Source organism: Leptopilina boulardi, unplaced genomic scaffold (assembly GCF_019393585.1).
Source record: "Leptopilina boulardi isolate dan_hultmark-lab unplaced genomic scaffold, ZJU_Lbou_2.1 LbouV2_121, whole genome shotgun sequence".
Taxonomy (NCBI): Eukaryota; Metazoa; Arthropoda; class Insecta; order Hymenoptera; family Figitidae; genus Leptopilina; species Leptopilina boulardi.
Window position 1 is genome coordinate 2,724,487 of NW_026137665.1, and position 19,106 is coordinate 2,743,592.

At 24.0% G+C, this 19,106-nt stretch overlaps 1 protein-coding gene across 1 annotated transcript; it reads right to left on the reverse strand.

Moving 5' to 3' along the window:
• Positions 1–391: 391 nt before the first annotated feature.
• Positions 392–16,879, reverse strand: LOC127284896 (A disintegrin and metalloproteinase with thrombospondin motifs 16-like). Its single transcript, XM_051310614.1, has 12 exons — positions 16,810–16,879; positions 16,414–16,607; positions 16,215–16,307; positions 14,281–14,446; positions 10,808–10,937; positions 8,900–9,029; positions 8,504–8,690; positions 6,727–6,868; positions 5,068–5,229; positions 2,169–2,304; positions 1,972–2,085; positions 392–602 (listed from the first exon to the last, which is right to left on the reverse strand). The coding sequence occupies exons 1-12, from the start codon at positions 16,877–16,879 to the stop codon at positions 567–569; spliced, it is 1,560 nt and encodes a 519-aa protein (XP_051166571.1). The 3' UTR covers positions 392–566.
• Between the last annotated feature and the right edge of the window lie 2,227 nt (positions 16,880–19,106).

Genomic DNA, 19,106 nt, shown 5'->3' on the forward strand with positions numbered 1-19,106 from the left:
ATATATTACGTCATACATTTTTTTTTTACCTTTTTTGTTCACCCTCCTTCCCCATGTCACACACTATTGCGTACATTAGCGCCATTTTTTCTGCTGGTTGTCACAAATTTACTGACCCCCCCCTCCTCCCCCTTAAAGTATGACGTAATATATGGACGACCCATAAAATATTTCAAACACAAATTTTTTGAATCTGCTCTAAACATTGAATTTAATTGCAAAACGAAAAGTAGGAAAGTAATATAATAACAGGTGCATTACGACCTGTTGCCGTCAGATGGCGGAAGCATGCAATCGCGTTTAGCACAAATTCACACCATCTTTCGGATTTAGGAAATTTATTAGATAATAATGATCCTTGGCATTTAGGTCAATTTTGTAAAAATTGTTCGTGTTTCGAGAAAAATGTATTTTAAAATCAATAATTATTATTTTCACGTTCATTACCGTTTTTATAGGGCGATAATGAAAGGTCTCTTTTTGTCAAAGAATTTCTGAGACCGTTCGACATTATTAATAAAAGAAATTTATTTCCATTTATTGAATATCATTACCTTTCCTTTTTTTTATACTTTATATTCACATTGTCCTGCTATACAGTACTGAAAAATAAAATTATAAACAATCAATTACTAAATACTAATACACATATTTAGGGTTGAGTCTCCTTATTTTTGTCTAAATCTCAAAAAATCGAATTTTTAAAAATTTAAATGTCTTATTGATCGTATTTTCAAATGTTACAATCATCAAAAGTTTCTATTTCTTATATTTTTAAATAACCAAAAAATCGAATTTTTGAAAGTTCATATATTTACAAATGATTAAAGTTTTAAAAGTTCGATTTTTTATTTTATCCAATTCCTAAATGTTTAAATTATTATCAAAAGATGGAAAATTTTAATTAAATGAGTTTACATTCGAATATTTTATATCTCAATATTGCTATATTGATCTTTTGATAATTCGAAATTATAAAAATTCCACCCAGAAAAAAGATTTCTTTATCAAATTTTTTTTTGATACAAAGAAAATTTATTTGTTTTAAACAAATTATCCTTGATTAAAAAAAGAATGTCTTCGTTTCAAAGATTGATGTGTATTTTTTGCAAGAAATATTTTTTTTCATCGTCTGCTTTTTAGTGCCACAATAGAAACCATTTAAATTTACAATTTTCATTAAAAAAAAAAATTATTTTTTTCAAAATTAATATACAAAATATATATAGTAATGTAAGTTTTATTGAGCTTCAAACGTTAACTATCCCATTTTGCCCCGATGTCCCCTAAGTCTGTTTTTTTTTTCAAATGTGAGACAAAATACTGAAATAAAAAAAAAAATAAAAAAAATTCAATTGGTTCAACTATTATATATCTACTACAAATTTTTTTCAAGTTTTTTCATCCCTTAATACAGTAATATATACTTAAGGAAACTTTTTTCTTAAACCTTTCTTAGAAACTATGCTGTCCCAATTTACTCCAAATTTTTTTGAAATTTTCTAAATCTTGGGGTAAATAGAAACAGTCAAATTCATGCGTTTAAAGCTTATCTAAATTTTTTTCTGCTGCATAAAATTAATCCTGGTAATGTCAATAACAACTTAAAAAAAATAAACCCGCAAATATTACCATTTAAAGGAAGAAACTTGAGTAATTTGTGAAAAATAGGGATTTTGTCCCCATTTACTCCAACTGACCCTACTTAATTTTTCCAAATTTTGGATCATTTGTAATTGTAAATTTTTAAAATTCGTTAACTTTTATTATTTCGATAAATTGGTTATTCGACTTTACGGAATTCAATAATTTGAAAATTAGATCAAACAAGGGTAACTCGTTAACATTTCGATATTAAATGCAATAGTTTAACATTTTAGACAGGAAAATTTATAAAATAACATATTTCTTTAAAAACATTGTAGTTATGATGTATGTATTGAAGAAGAAATTTAATTTAATTTTTATTACCATGCCATCACCACAATAAGATCCCTCCGCCGGAGGTTCGTTGTATGTATAGTAAGACATAATTCCCTCATCATTGTACATGTAACAGTATAGATCTAAACAAGTTGTCTTATCCTATGGAATCATATTAAAAATAAAACATAATCATTGATAGATGAAATTATACAAAGTTTTACATTGAAGTTAAAGAAACTTACATATGCACATTGAAGGAATCCCATTTTTTGGCACTGTTCATCTAAAGACATCATTTCACCGGGTAATAATCTCCGTAGCGGATAGTTATTTTCATATTCTGCTGGATTATTTCGAAGGCATGATGATGATTCTTGACTGCAGAAAAATAAAATTTATTATATTCACAGTATTCTTTAAATTTAAATCAGTGTAATTTGCACTGATAAAATAGCTGTAATTTAATAACTGAATTTTTTTGTTTTCAATTTTTTCATTTTCAAAAAATGAAAACTTTTATTTCCAAATTATTGAAGATAAATTTTAATTTAATTTAAATAAATAGTAATTCAAAGTATGTATAAAAATTTGTTAAATTAAAATTGTAAGTCATTGTAAAAATAGAAGGTAATTATTATTATATAATAATAAAATGCTTGGTCTGTCCTTCTGTCCTAACTTGAAATTGGCCTTTTCTGATTTCACGTGTTTTTTTGAATAGTAATCTTATGACGTGTCAAATTTTGACAATTCTTTTTCTCATTTTTGCCAAAGTTGTATAATTGTGTTTCCAAATTTCGGAATAAGTTTCTTTAAAATTCCAAATTCGAAAATTCAATTCACGAAGCTGAAGTACACAACGTTTACCAACGAAATTTTTTTTAAAATTGTATATTCAATCAAAAATTGTATACAAATACAAAAAATTTATGATGAGAAAAAAGATGCGCCAGGAAATTTCGTACAAGATAGTAATTTGAAAAAAATTTATTTTTAAAAATTAATTTTTAAGGTACCAGGGGCCAACGAATACCTATTAAATATTAATTATAAAAACACAGTCCTCGAATCAACTTAAAGACACAAAAAAGTCGTTTTAGTCGATTTATATTCCAAAAAAAAGTGGATTTGTTTTTTATTTTAATAAAAATATTTTACAGATTTTTAAATAAATTTATTTTTTTTTAATAATAATCCTTTTCGAACGGTTAAAGTTGAAATTTTTAGAAATAATTAAATTTCAAAAGATATTGTGAATTTTCAAACAATTATTAAATTTTACAGAACTAATAATAATTTATCAAACAATTTTTGGAAAACATTTTTTAAATTTAATTGAATTTTCAAAGATTTAAAATTGAGATTTTTGAAATTAATTGAAACTTTAAGTGTTTTGTAATTAAAATTTTAGATGATTTCACTAAAAATTTATTAGAAAATGCGGACAAAATACAATAATTTGAAAATCATTTTTAATTGAAAAATGGTTTCAGATAGTTGAATTTTCAAAGAATATTATTAAAATAGTTAAAAATAATTGAATTTCCTTAGAGTTATAATTGAAATTATTAAATTTCAAAAAAAAAAAAATTTCGATGGAAAATTTTAGAAATTTTAGATGCTTTTAAATTCAAATTATTGAAAATTCAATTAATTTTGAATTCAAATTTTTGAGAATAATGAAATTTTATTTGATTTTAACTTTAGAAAATAATTGAATTTCAGTTTAAATTTTGGAAAATAATTATACTTTAGTTGAATTTTAGTTGATTTTGAATTGAAATTTTCGATAATTATTGAATTATAGTAGATTTTGAATTGAAATTTTCGAAAATTATTGAATTGAAAATTTGGAAAATAATTGAATTTTAGTTGATTTTGAATTGAAATTTTCGATAATTATTGAATTTTAGTAGATTTTGAATTGAAAATTTTGAAAATAATTGAATTTTAGTTGATTTTGAATTGAAAATTTTGAAAATAATTGAATTTTAGTTGATTTTGAATTGAAAATTTTCAAAATAATTGAATTTCAATTTAAATTTTAAAAAATAATTGAATTTTAGTTGATTTTGAATTGAAATTTTCGAAAATTATTGAATTTTAGTAGATTTTGAATTGAAAATTTTGAAAATAATTGAATTTTAGTTGATTTTGAATTGAAAATTTTGAAAATAATTGAATTTCAATTTAAATTTCAAAAAATAATTGAATTTTTATTGATTTTAAATTAAAAATTTTTAAAATAATTGAATTTCAGTTCATTTTGAATTGAAAATTTTGGGAAATAATTGAATTTTAATTGAAATTTTGGATAATAATTTAATTTAAGTTCATTTTTGATTGAAAATTTGGATAATTAATTTTGAATAGAAATTTTAGAAAATAATTGAATTTTATTTCATTTTAAATTGAAAACTTGGTTAATAATTAAATTTTAAATTGCAAATTTTAGATAATTAAATTTTAAATTGCAAATTTTAGATAATTATTGGATTTTTAATAGATTTTGAATTAAAATTTCGGATAATATAATTGAATTTTAGTTTATTTTGAATTGAAATTTTTAAAAAATAATTCAATTTTATTGTGATATTTTTTTTTTAAATTATAAACAATTGTTAAATTTCATAAAAATTTTAATTGAAAAATAATTTTGATATAATTGAATTTGTGATGTATTTCATTAAAATTATTAAAAATAATTAATTTAGTGAAGAATCATTTTAGTTCAAAATTTGTTAAATAATTGAATTGAAGATGATCTGAAGAGGATCTACAGTTTATACTAAAAAAATGTATTTTATTTACATTTTTTTCAAATAAAAAAAAAATGTCGCATTTTATTAAAATAAGTCGTTAAAAGTCGTATTTTTGAAAAAAGTCGGAAAAAGTCATATAATCCGAGGCCTGTAAACATATAATTTTCATTATTATTATTTAATATGTAATAATATTCTAATAAATTAAATTATTATTGATAATTAATATTGATAATTTTGCTAGTTAAGTTATAATTTACTTGCAGTTATAGAAAGATTTTTTTCTATTTTAGTATAACAATAATTTCAAAATAAGCAATTTTTTTGTTGGTAATTTTCACGAATTTTTTTTAATGATATTCATAAATTTTTAGCGCACCTTAAAGTATATATTATGTTTTGTTCAGAACAAGGAGAAAAGAAAAACATATTTCGATTATTGTTATTATAACTCATGATGTAACTTTCTTCTTTAAGGCAATTTATAGAACCATATGGAGCACCGTCTTCGGGTTGCTCCTCATCATGTGGTGCACCAAGGCTAAAGAAAAAAAATTTCATATAAAATTTTACTGTATAATAAATATGAAAGTTAAATACAAAAAAAAATTTTTGTATAATATAGATTTATAAATAACTGTTAAAAAATTTATTGAAAATGACGTAAATATAAACAGAGAAGCCAAAAATAATGAAATTATATAGGGTCAGTTGGGGTAAATGGGGACAAGAGGTTTTAGAGCTTAATTTACAATTTTAAAATTAAGTTCAACGTCAATATTTTAACCTCAGATTAGCTGCAAGAAGTTTTTTAGTATTGCCAAGCTTTTATCTTGATAATTGGCAGCAAGATAAAAAAAAGTTATCGCTCAATGCATAAAGACTTGAAATTCAAAGTCAAACTGTTTCAGTATTTTGTCTCACATTTCAAAGAAAATAGACTTAAAAATCATACAAAATTTTTTTCTTATTCCTTATGACTCCTATAACAAAAATTCACTTGAATTTTTGATTTTTGTCAATTTGGTTAATAATGACAAGCTGTCCTTATTTACCCTGAGTTTTCAAATTTTTGGGGTAAATGGGTACAGCTTGTTATTATTAACCAAATTGACAAAAATAAAAAATTCAAGTTAATTTCTGTTATGGGAGTCATGAGGAATAAGAAAAAAATTTGGTATGATTTTTAAGTCTATTTTTTCAAATGCGAGATAAAATACTGAAATAAAAAATAAAATAAAAAATAAACCCGCAAATATTATCATTTAAAGGAAGAAACTTACGTAGTTTGTGAAAAATATCGATTTTGTCCCTATTTACCCCAATTGACCCTACATGGGGAATTTTACGTGAAGTGATCGTAGGAGAAAAAATGAGAAATTTTTTTTTCTTTTAAATATTAAAATTATAGCTAAAGTGACGTCTGTTCAAGGAGTCAAAATAGATTTAAAATTTTAAACATAACCTTAAAATTCAAGGTCATAGGTCCAGAGACCGTTGAGTTTGACGCTATGTCCGATATAATCAAATAACTTCAAATTCCCCTAACCAAGAAACGAACATAACTTAAAAATTTAAATAAAATTTTAATAATTTTAATCCCTGTTGTGAACATGTAAAGAATTATTTTCTGATGAAAATATATCGTGAATCATTTAAATAAGATTATTTTTTAAAAAAAATTTGAAAAACGATATGAAAAAAATGTTGATCATTCGTAAAATATAGAAATAAATAAATTTTGTAGGTACATTGTAAAAATTTTGGTTCAGCAGCTGCCCGAAACGAAAAATTTCTATTTTCAATTAACTTTATACTTAATATTTACCATAAGTATTTTATGAGTGAAGTTAATTGAATATAGAAATTTTTCTTTTAGGGCAGCTGCTGCACCAACATTTTTTCAATGTATGTTAAATTTTTTTTTGAAATTAAGTATCTGTTCTTTCAGCAGATATTATTAACAAAAATATTTTTATTTTTTAAATGTTAATTAATCATAGGTAAAATGAATGTAAATAAAATATGCAGTTCTTACATGTGACCTAATTCGTGAGCAGCAGTTAAAAGGTATTTATAATCATTATCATCGATAACTATTCCAGAAGAATAGTATTTTCCGTTGTTATAATCCGACTGGTCATAACTATCAAAACATGGTGATCCCAGATTCGCTATACCTTTAATAAAGCGTTATATATATATATATATAGTTTGAATAATAATTTATATTGCACACTTAATTTTTGAAAAACTGAAAAAAAATTAAATCTATAGGTACGACTGATTGTTCAAAATTATAAAAAAAGTTTAAAAAAAGTAGTCGATGAAAAATTTTAAAAATTAATTTGTTAATTAATCAATTTTTTTTCTAAATTTTCATATTGCAATATTATTTTATTCTTTTTAAAAAAGTCGAATAATAAATTGACTGAATCAAATAAATCCCGTGGAGAAGTTTCCCTAAGTTTCCTTATCGAAAACTAAAATTTGGTAAGTTTCTGATAGGGAAAAATGCAGAATTCTGGTTAGATCCTGACGTTTTTGGTGACGCTTGTTTTTCTCAAAAATTAGTTTTAATGGTTAATAGTGAGAAGAATAACAAGAACCCTACGATTGCCCTATGAGAACTTTCAATTTAACTTTTATTTAACTTTCAATTTTTGATTAATTATAATTTCAGGTTATATTACTATATTATTCTTTATAAAAAATATAATTAAACTGTAAAAAGAAAATTTGTAGTTTATATAATTCATTAGAAAATATAATGAATTTAAATTATTAAGAATGTGAAAATAATTTTAAATATGTAACAATCAATTCGAAGATATTAAAAAATAAAAATGTCTTATTTAATGGTAAAATCTCCTTGAACTTTGAGAAATTATTTTGTATGATGTTTTTGTAATACAAAAATTATTTTATTAAACGTTAATATATTACCAAATAGGGTATAAATGCTCCAGTCATTGACACTTTCTCAGTGGTTGGCACCCTGCTTGTTTTTTTAAATAAAAAGTAGTACTTATTTCAATACTCGATTGTTGTAATAAATGTTGTAAAATTTAATAATCGTCTGCAAAATATGCTAGTTTTTTCGTATTGCTTAATATTATAGAAGGCCGCCAATGACTGAGGCAATTATACCTTATAGTAAAGAAAAAAAATATTTTTCTTGACAAAAACAATAAAATATTTTGTTTATAATTTTCTCTTTTACAAATTATTGATCGAAAAATTAAGTAAAATAGTTTTTATGCAAAAATATGTAAACATTTAAATAGAAAAATATTTGTTCTTCTAAATCGTTGATTAGAAACGTTGTGAACCTCACTAAAGTAATCTATTAATTATTAGACTAACTATTTGATTTCAGCACATGCACAAAATAACAATATTCCTGGTAGCACAATATGAAAATCTTAATTGTAAGTTTCGTGTTAAAATGATACTGGTCCAAATTTTCTACTATTTATAATAAATAATATAACCTTAAATTATCATTCAATAAAAATGATAGTAAGTTGAAAGTAATCGAAAAACGGTCGTAGGGTTCTTGTAGGGTTCTCACTATTGGGTACTATGAATCATTTTTATAAAAAATCAAGCGTCACAAGAAACCTCTGGGCCTAATCAGAAATCCGCATTTTTCCACGTCAGAATCATATACAAATAATAGGGAAATATTACAAGGCCCTTACGATTTCCCTATTTAAGTTTCTCCTATTTTTTTTAAATCAACGAATTTTTTTTTTTAATTATTAAATTATTTTAAACACTACTATAATTCTGAATAAAAAGAATTTATTTACCTGTTGCTTCTCTATTTTCATTAATCGTATACAATTTTCTTGCAGTCATATACATAGATATATCATAATCCTTGATTGGTTGAATGATATTGTCCTTATGCAAAAAACTAGCAAATTCTTGTCGTAATACCTCTGCATCACACATTTCGTTTGAATATAAAGTTGGATAGACAAACGGTGGTGTATTCTTTAACATACAAATGTAATTAATAAATTTTAGAAAAATTTTTATTATATTAAAAAATTAAATATTTAATAAATAAAAATATTAATTAAAGTTACAACTAATTAAGTCTTTTCTAAATATGCTTTGAATCTTATTGTTTTTTTTTTTTTTGAATGGTACAAACGAAAATTAGATTCAAATAAATATTTTTCAATACATATGCAACATACCTCAAATAATACTATTCCGGAAATATAGAGGCGAATCATTGGTTTTTGAAATTGTCTGAATCTTAAATCAACTCCATTCCAGTAACTTAAAGTATATTCTACCGCTTTCATCATATCATAATTAAATTTTCTGCAATTAAAAAAAAGTTATCAATAAGTATAAGTTATTATCAAGTTATCTATAAAAGGGGTGATAAATAATGAAAATTGCGACAAAAGTTTAAATGTTTAGTTTTTGAATTTCCCATAATATATTACAGTTTTAAATACTTAATATTGTTAAAAAAAAGAAAAAAAAATTAACAACCTTAAATAGTCTTAATTTTGAAAGGTTGAAATTTTAGCGCTCCCTCCCCTTAAAGCAGTAGCACAAAGACGCTATTTTGAATTTTGATGTATCGCATATTTATTTTTATTGATTAGAATTTTGGGCAGAGCTCTGGGCCGATTGACGTGAAACATTCCAAAAATATTTTTAATTTTCAAAAAAAACGGTAAATTTTGAATCTTTTAGAAAAAATTTTGCACCATTTAAAAAAGCAGGAAAAATACCTTCCCTAATAACACAAGATATCTTGGGATATATTGATAATATCCCGCAGATATCCTAGGGATGTCCTATGGATATCAAAAGGATCTCTTAAGGATATCCAAAAAATCGACGGTTTGGATATCCTTTGGATATCCCATGGATATCTGAGGATATCAACAGGATATCTTCTGGATATCTCTATAGACTTTCATAAATGTCCTCCAGATATCCCATAGATATCGTCACACGGAGAGACCGCCGGTTGGAAAAATTACTAAAAAGATTTACAAGTAGCGGAAATAAGGTTACTTTGTCATATATTGCTGTAGGAAATCGAAAATTCTATTAGCAGTATACTTAATAAAACCTGTATACTATAGTAAAATTGCACACAAATTGGAATAGAAATTACTATAGTCTACAGTTTTATTAAGTATGCTGCTAGTAGAATTTTCGATTTCCTATAGCAATATTTGACAATGTAACCTTATTTCCGCTACTTGTAAATTTTTTTAGTAATTTTTCTAACCGGCGGTCTCTCCGTGCAGGATATCCCACAGATATCATCAGGATATCCCACAAATATCATCAGGATATCCCACAAATATTTTCAGGATATTCTCAGTATATCTTCTGGGTGTCAAGAAGATATTCTCAGGATACTGTTTTTAAAGTAATTATCAGACTACGAGTGAGAATATTCTGTAAATTAAATTTTATATAAATAAAATAAAATGCAACTTGTTTTTCGAGAAAGTTGTTTAATTTGAAAAATTATTAACTAATTTTTTTCTCATTCGTGATTCATTCCTTTATTCATATGCTTAATATTGTCAGAAAATAAATTGGCTTTAAACAATATAAATTCTTCCCCGCAAATAACGAATAACTATTAATATTAATTATACATTAAGTGCGTGAGTTTATTTAAAAACTTTGAAAAATGCGTTTCAAATCTTCATTTAAAATAAATTAGAAGCTCATAAGATTTTTGTTTTTATTATATTATTATTCATTATATTAGCTTAACAATTTTAACCTTTAAAAATATATGTTGAGATATTAAATATCCCGTGAATATCCTAAGAATATCCCACAGACATCCTGAGGATATATCATGGATATCCAGCGATATAATATCCAATAGATATTTTGTGGATGTCTTAGGGATATCCTGTGGATATCCTATGGATGTTCTGTTGATGTTCCACAGACCAGCGGTTTGGATATCCTATGGATATCCCAAGATATCCTGGGGACCATTCTAGGATATCGACCATTGATATGGATATCCTAGGGATATCCTTTTGTTATGAGGGTTTGGAAATCATATAGGTCAAAACTAAAGGATGAATATGAACATAAATAGTACTCACGCGAAAATTAATTCGTCTACATAAACCAAAATTTCCGGATAAACTATACTTGGTGTCCAGTATACATCCCTTCGGGATACACTCTTAGTTTTCATTAATTTATCATTGAACACTTTAGGCGTAGAAAATGCTAAACAAATGATATATATGTGCCATTCCAGGAGTTTTTTAGCACTTTTTGGAGTAACCTTTCCAAATTAAATGAAACATTTTTTTAATAATATTTATTAATATAAAGGTCCAAAAAATCACTTTTTAAGTAAAAATAATTGTTTATTTAAAAAATACAACAATAAATAATGCAAAAAATTCACTTTTTTCCTGCAACTCAAAATAAATTGGTTTAAAGATCAAAATTTTCCTTATTTTTCAAGCTTTAATACCGCACAAGAAACATAGAGTCCGAGAAAATATTCAACTCACAATTTTTTAAACAATGTTTGTTTACTTTTTTGTATTTTATTTACTGTGAAACGTCTGCTAAAGCTGCGCGCGACGTTTGGAAGTTGTCGCTTTCCTTATTGAGCAGAAGCTCATTACACTAGCGTAGTAGAAAGCATGTTGTGCGAAAAGTGAGGTTATGTTGTCATTAAACGAAACGTAAAAATTTCTGGTTATCACATTGAATGCTTTTTAATTATCTACTTTGCAGTAAAAAATCATAAAAAACATTTTTGAAGGATGAAAAACCTCACTTTTCACACAACATGTTTTCTACTACGCTAGTGTAATGAGCTTCTGCTCAATAAGGAAAGCGACAACTTCCAAACGTCGCGCGCAGCTTTAGCAGACGTTTCACAGTAAATAAAATACAAAAAAGTAAACAAACATTGTTTAAAAAATTGTGAGTTGAATATTTTCTCGGACTCAATGTTTCTTGTGCGGTATTGAAGCTTGAAAGATAAGGAAAATTTTGATCTTTAAACCAATTTATTTGGAGTTGCAGGAAAAAAGTGAATTTTTTGCATTATTTATTGTTGTATTTTTTAAATAAACAATTGTTTTTACTTAAAAAGTGATTTTTTTGGACCTTTATATTAATAAATATTATTAAAAAAATGTTTCATTTAATTTGGAAAGGTTACTCCGAAAAGTGTTAAAAAACTCCTGGAATGGCACATATATATATATATGGTGAATTCACGTGAGATTTTAGTCAACCCTTTAAAATCGGCCAAATATATTTTTTTCTTGTTCTGTAGTATAGAAAAAGAGATACATATTTTTATGTTTATTTAAACCTATAAAGCTTATCGGCCCAATCTAAACTTTTTTGCATAATCTTTTTAATATTTCCAGGTATGTTTAAAAAAAAACACAAATTAAAAAAAACTTAATAAGTTTATAAAAATTGTTATTTTTTTTTTTAAATAAAAAATGAAAAAAAAATTTTTCGTTAATATTATTAAAAAGTAAAAAAAAAACTGAAACTTTTCTTCTCTTGGCAAAAATTGAAAAAATCCAGTTTTTTCGAGTTATCAGCTATTGAAAATAGGTTTACATTTACAAAACGGAAATTTTGAAAATTCATAACTCAAAAATTTGTCAAAAGAAAAAAAATACGTATCTTTTTCTTCACTACAGAACAAGAAAAAAATATATTTGTCCGATTTTAAAGGGTCGACTGAAATCTCACGTGAAATCACCCAAATGTGATCCATTGCGAAGAAAGCAAAAAATTATAGGTTATGTTTTGAAATTTTTAAGTAAAAATACACATCTTCGGTTTTTTTTGTTTATTGGGTAAAATATGCAAAATTTAAAAAAAAAAAAAAACTTTAAAAAAAAGTAGTAGATATTGTTGAAATATATATTTTTTTATCTTATGCAATTTTTGAAAATTTTGCATATTATACCCAATAAATTTTAGTAAACAAAAAAAAACAAAAATTTTATGACTTTTTTATGGTTTTTCTCATAAAAATCAAGTTTTTGAGTATTGTCACTATGATTTTCGTAATCAGCGCATCAAAATATATGAAAATTCAAAATTTCCAAAATTTAAAAAAATTCCGAAAATATTGCAAAAATCATTTTCCCACAATCGAACTATAGGCTTAAAATTTTTGTAAAAAGAAATAGTTTTTTTTTTTGAAAAAAATCGTAGGATACACATGTAAAAGAAAGTTTCTTTAACGTGATTGAAATTAAAATATTTCTATGCTCATTTGGTAAATAAAATATCCCACTACCACATGAAATTGTATACTTATTCACGAATTTTATAGAATATTATGTATTAGGGTTAGTCCACTGACTTTCGTCTAATAGTGGTTGCGACCAAATTTTAAAAAAATCTAGTTTTAATATATATATGTGAAACTCGATGATTCCCTGAGTTCATTAACCATAATATTATGGTTAAAATTTTATTCCCTTTAAAAATATTAAATATCAAAAGTAGGAGGTTCACAATGTGATTTTGTAACCTTAAATTTTTCAATTTTTTTAAAAACGCTATTATTAAAAAACTATTAAAAATTAGATGTTGGAACTCACCAAAAACATAAATCACTTTATTCTGCACAGAGGAACGAAAGAATTATTGCAAAAATTTATTATTTTTGGATGATATACGATTTTTAAAAAAATTTTATTTAAATATTCTCAGGATTTTTATTTACTTATAACTTTTTTGTCGGTGCTCCGAAAAAATTGAGGTTTCGCACAAATATTTTTTATAATATTCTTTACCTTCTATTAAAATCTTACGAAGGTGTTCTGCTTCGATTTGGAGATATAATTTTCAAAATTTTTTATTTAAAAAGGTTAATTAAAAGACTTGAAGTTAACTAACAACATTCAAACTGCTCCATTTTTTATAAAAATATATTAAAATGTAGCGATTTGAAATTGGTCAGTTAACTTCAAGTCTTTTAATTAACCTTTTTAAATAAAAAATTTTGAAAATTAATATCTTCAAAACGAAGCAAAACACCTTCGTAAGATTTTAAAAGAAGGTAAAGAATATTATAAAAAATCTTTGTGCAAAACCTCAATTTTTTCGGAGCACCGACAAAAAAGTTATAAGTAAATAAAAATCTTGAGAATATTTAAATAAAATTTTTTTTAAAATCGTATATCATCCAAAAATAATAAATTTTTGCAATAATTCTTTCGTTCCTCTATGCAGAATAAAGTGATTTATGTTTTTGGTGAGTTCCAACATCTAATTTTTAATAGTTTTTTAATAATAGCGTTTTTAAAAAAATTGAAAAATTTAAGGTTACAAAATCACATTGTGAACCTCCTACTTTTGATATTTAATATTTTTAAAGGGAATAAAATTTTTATCATAATATTATGGTTAATGAACTCAGGGAATCATCGAGTTTCACATAATATTAAAACTATATTTTTTTAAAATTTGGTCGCAACCACTATTAGACGAAAGTCAGTGGACTAACCCATTAATATACGAATTAAAAATATTCGTTTTTAATTTATTTGTTTTATACATATGAAATACTTACGGATAGAATTATCAAACGTTTGTTTATAAATTATATGTTCATCAGTATTTATGAAACCTTTGGCATTATTTTCAAAAAATGATGAATTTATTTTCAACAGATCGCGACGTTTGCCAAGATGATCGGGCAAGGGACGTAAAATGTGGGTGTTATTGATGTTTCCAGTCTAAAATAGGGATAAAACAAAATTTTATTTAGAAGTATATATATATATGTATATATTTTATATAAATGCTTATAAATGGAAAAGTAATGTTTAAGTTTATGTTTAGGTATTTGCTTATTAAATAATGAAAAAAAAATTATTTTTAATTTCTCTTTTTAGATATAGTGTTGAAGCTCAAGGTATAAGCTTTAAAATAAATAATTTTTGATCCTTGTATTTTTACTGGAAACGAAAATATAAAATTTTTGTAATGCCTTTCCTGCTGTAGAATGGGGAAATCTTGTTGAGCAAGAGTGTAAATTTATACTGGGTGAAAATTTCCCAACTGGGCCACCTAAAACTGACTTTTCAAATTTAAAATATTTTTTTTTCATAATATATTGCAGGAAGCCGAATGAAAAATATTCCTGAAATGCGTTTTTAAAAAAATTAATTTTTTTAATTATTTATTAACAATTGAATATTTTGTTAGCTTTCCACTACATTTGCAATTACTCTGTTGCTTGTTAATGAAATTTAATAAAATTTGGTGAGCATATAGAAAAATTATTTCTCTTTGAAATGCAATAGAAATTTCAATTAATCTTTATTGTTTATGCAAAAAAAATTGATATCAAGTTTTTTCTTTATTTTATTATTTAACAATCATATAACTTTTCATTACAACTGGTTTCTGAGAATTTTCTTAAAAAACCGAATATTTATTGAATTATTTTGCAAGTAACAGAATTATTATCACTAGAGAAAATTATACATTCCAATGTAAAATTTTCTCTAGTGATACTAATTTATACTAATACTAATTTGGATAAATAAAAATTTATTTTAGCGAAAATTTAATTTAATATGAATTTGGTTAAATAAAAATAAGGCTTTAATAAAAATTCGATTAAATGAAAATTCTGATATTAAAAAATTTGGTTCTACGTTAAATTAATTTTCTAAAATTCAAACTTAGTACACATTGAGTGTTCCAATTAATTTTTTTTCAATGAAATAACAAATTCATAAAATTAAATTTGTTGTTATAAATATAAGAACAAATTTAATTTAATTTTAATTAATTTTAACAATTAATAATTAATTTATAATAATTTAATAATTTAATTTATAATTTAAAAAAATTTTATTTCTTATAAATATAAGAACAAATTTAATTTTATGAATTTGTTATTTCATCGAAAAGATTTTAATTTGGACGCTCAATGTGTACAAAGTTTGAATTTTAGAAAATTAATTTACCATAGAAACAAATTTTTCAATAGCAGAATTTTTATTTAACCGAATTTTTATTTAAAAAAATTTTTATTTAACCGAATTTTTTTTAATAGAATTGTTATTAAAGCGCTTGCTTTTTTTTAAATTAAAGTTGAGAAAGTGTAGATTTATGTCGTTTTTGAAATTTCTTCCTAAAAATATGAGAAATAGTTTAAATATTCATTTGTTTATTAAATAAACAATTTTTTTTGCATAAACAATAAAGATTAATTGAAATTTCTATTGCATTTTAAAGAGACATAATTTTTCTATATGCTCACCAAATTTTATTAAATTTCATTAACAAGCAACAGAGTAATTGCAAATTTAGTGGAAAGCTAACAAAATATTCAATAATTGTTAATAAATAATTAAAAAATTAATTTTTTTAAAAACGCATTTTAGGAATATTTTTCATTCGGCTTCCTGCAATATATTATGAAAAAAAAATATTTTAAATTTGAAAAGTCAGTTTTAGGTGGCCCAGTTGGGAAATTTTCACCCTACTTACAAATGTGAATCTGCCAGATGTATCAACACTCTGTGCAATTGATGAAAACGTATCTGGATCTTGATAAAAATTCATAACTAACTGATTCATCACCTAAAATCATATTGTGATTATGGCAATCTAAATTTTTAAATATATGTGACTCAAAGAAATTATCAAGAAATACTATATGTTAATAAGGATTTTATAATACATATACCTCTTCCTGATAAGAAAACTGAACATGATCGTTTTCATTCTTGGCAGTGTAAACTTTTGTGTTTGTGCCTGCAATGAAACCGTCAGTAGGATTCAAATAAAATTTAATCTGTTCTCCTCTTGTCATCATTTCAATCGTTAATCCGTTATTGGCTTGTCTTTTGTGACGAATTGACACAACCTCATAGTTTGATACTAGATAATTTAATTAAAATTTTAATATATTAATATAATGCTACAAAAAATAGCAAAATATAATACCAAAAATGGGAACATTGAATTTTTTTGAAAAATTGTAAGATTGTAATAAAAATCTTATGTGAAATGCCCCATACAGGTTTAATATTTTTTTTTATATTGAAAAATAAAATAAAATTATTTAAATTCATATAATTACCATCATCGATATTAAATGATTGAGTGAAGGACACAAAAATAATGCAAAATGATATCATGAAGTAATACATCTGCAAATATAAAAATTTTTATTAATAAATAACTTATAATACTAATTAAAATTACTTTAGTTATTTACATATTGTGCATGTATGGCTCAAAATTTCTGAAATGGGCCACTAATTTTTTACGTTTTTTTTTTCTTTTTTTTTATCGTTTCTCAAAAGTGAAACTTTATGCACGTATTGTATAAAATATTCTAAAATAAAAATTGTATTCACTAAAAACTGTCAATGGATATAATAGCCCCGGGGATGGTATAATTACCCCGGTTGACAGTAAATCTTTCTGAAATTTTTAACATAGTTTATTGAAGTAAAAAGGGTTCAGTAAATAAATTTATAATTTTATAAACAGTTTATCAAAATTAAAGTAAAAGAATAAATCACATCTTACCATTTTTATGCAGTGTTGAACTTCACTGTTAAAAATTTGAATTTTGACTAATTTTATTTGACATCGTTGCTTATATATATGTATATATACGGAGAGAGAAAATGAATTCTTTATTATTTTCCAGTGATAAGATTATTTCCTTAAATAATTAAATATTCATTATTTATCTATAAATTTCAATTACAATTTATATTAGGGTGATTCTCCGCGTAGCACAAGATTTGGTGTCTGAAACTAAAAATAATTTTTTATCGAAATGATAAATATCAATACATATTTTTGAAGATAAAGTGTCAAGAAATAAATATCCATGGTGGACCGGAAAATTTTTTTATAATTTTTAAACAAATTAAAAAAAAATTCTTTGCTTTTTGAATTCTATAAAATAGTTGAAATTTGATTTAAAATGTTTATAGAAATTTAATTTACAAAAATAAATATAGCGCGAACGACAATTAAAAAATTTTTTTTCGGTAATTTACGGAAATTTTTGAGGTAATTTATGGAAATTTATATAAATTTTGGCTATAATTCATAAAAATATGTTAAGCATAAATCGCAATTAAAAATTTTTATTTCGGTAATTTATGAAAATTTTCGCAGTAATTTACAAAAATATACATATATAGCGCGAACGACAATTAAAAATTTTATTTCGGTAATTTATGGAAATTTATGCGGTAATTTATAGAAATTTATTTGATAAGTTATAGTAAACTTACCGGAGCTATGATAGTTTATAATAAATATTTTGAATTTCATATTTTGTTTCATTGTGTATTAAACTTGGACTATAGTGACGGTCGAAATTTTGTGGCGGGTGGAGACGCTGGGGTCGGTCTAACCGGTGGAACTGATGTTAATAATTTTTTTTTTTTAATAAAAAAATAATATAAAATAATATAAATAAAATAATATAACTACACTTTATTTAACTTTTATTATTTAATTATAGTCTATTTTTTTTTTTTTTATTGAAGGGTCGATGGATGCCGGTGGAGACGATTTTGTGATGCCCTGTACAAATTTGAATCTTAAAATGTGTAAAAAAGGATAAATCAATTAGAAAATTGATTATTTTCTTCATAGATCAACTTAAGGAATATAACTTTTGCTGTTACTGAAATAGAACTATATTAACATTTGACTTTTATTTATATAATTCAATGTTTAATAATAAAACGCAGAATAACACACAAAAGTGCAGTCAAATATAAATAGCAAAAAAAGAAAATAATTATGTTTTTGATCAAACGTTTTTTTTATTCAATTCCACTACAATATACAATACTAAAATAGCAACAGAAATTGTATTTATTAGTACACTTTTTTTTCTAAAAATATTAACTTTTTTGTTTAAACATCCTGTGGGGACAGGTGAAATTTTGACGTTTTCAGCCATAAAAACCACTTTTTTCGAAAAATTATAATGTTAAATACAAAAGTAACTATTGGTTTTTGTTTGTAATCACAGAAATTACCTTTTTACATTGGAATCGAAATATTATGTGAACATTTTTTTTTGTGATCTTTCTTTCACAACATGGAAAAAAGCAAGTTGTGCGCTAGCCCGGACAGCACCGAAACTTCCCTGAACCTTGACTGAACTTCGCTTGACGAGGTTCGGGAACTTTAGTCGCGAGGTCCAAACGAGGTTGAGTTGATGTTTAAATGTCCGCGCATAATAAAGGTCAGTTACAGAGGTTGGCTGAATATTGGATTTGAATTTCTGTTAAATATTAAAATTAAAGATTCTTGGTATATTCTGAGGGGATATTTAAGGAAATTCAAGATTTGTTAAATATAATCGTTAAATATTCTTGAATTTTAGAAGAAGCATAA

Excerpts from the sequence above, each read along its gene's own strand:
- LOC127284896 (XM_051310614.1), bottom strand. The coding sequence starts at position 16,879 with ATGTATTACTTCATGATATCATTTTGCATTATTTTTGTGTCCTTCACT. Across the intron at positions 9,030-10,807 it reads GTAGACGAATTAATTTTCGC|AAAATTTAATTATGATATGA; the intron begins GTGAGTACTATT and ends TTTTAATTGCAG. Across the intron at positions 2,305-5,067 it reads AACATAATATATACTTTAAG|TCAAGAATCATCATCATGCC; the intron begins GTGCGCTAAAAA and ends ATTTTTCTGCAG.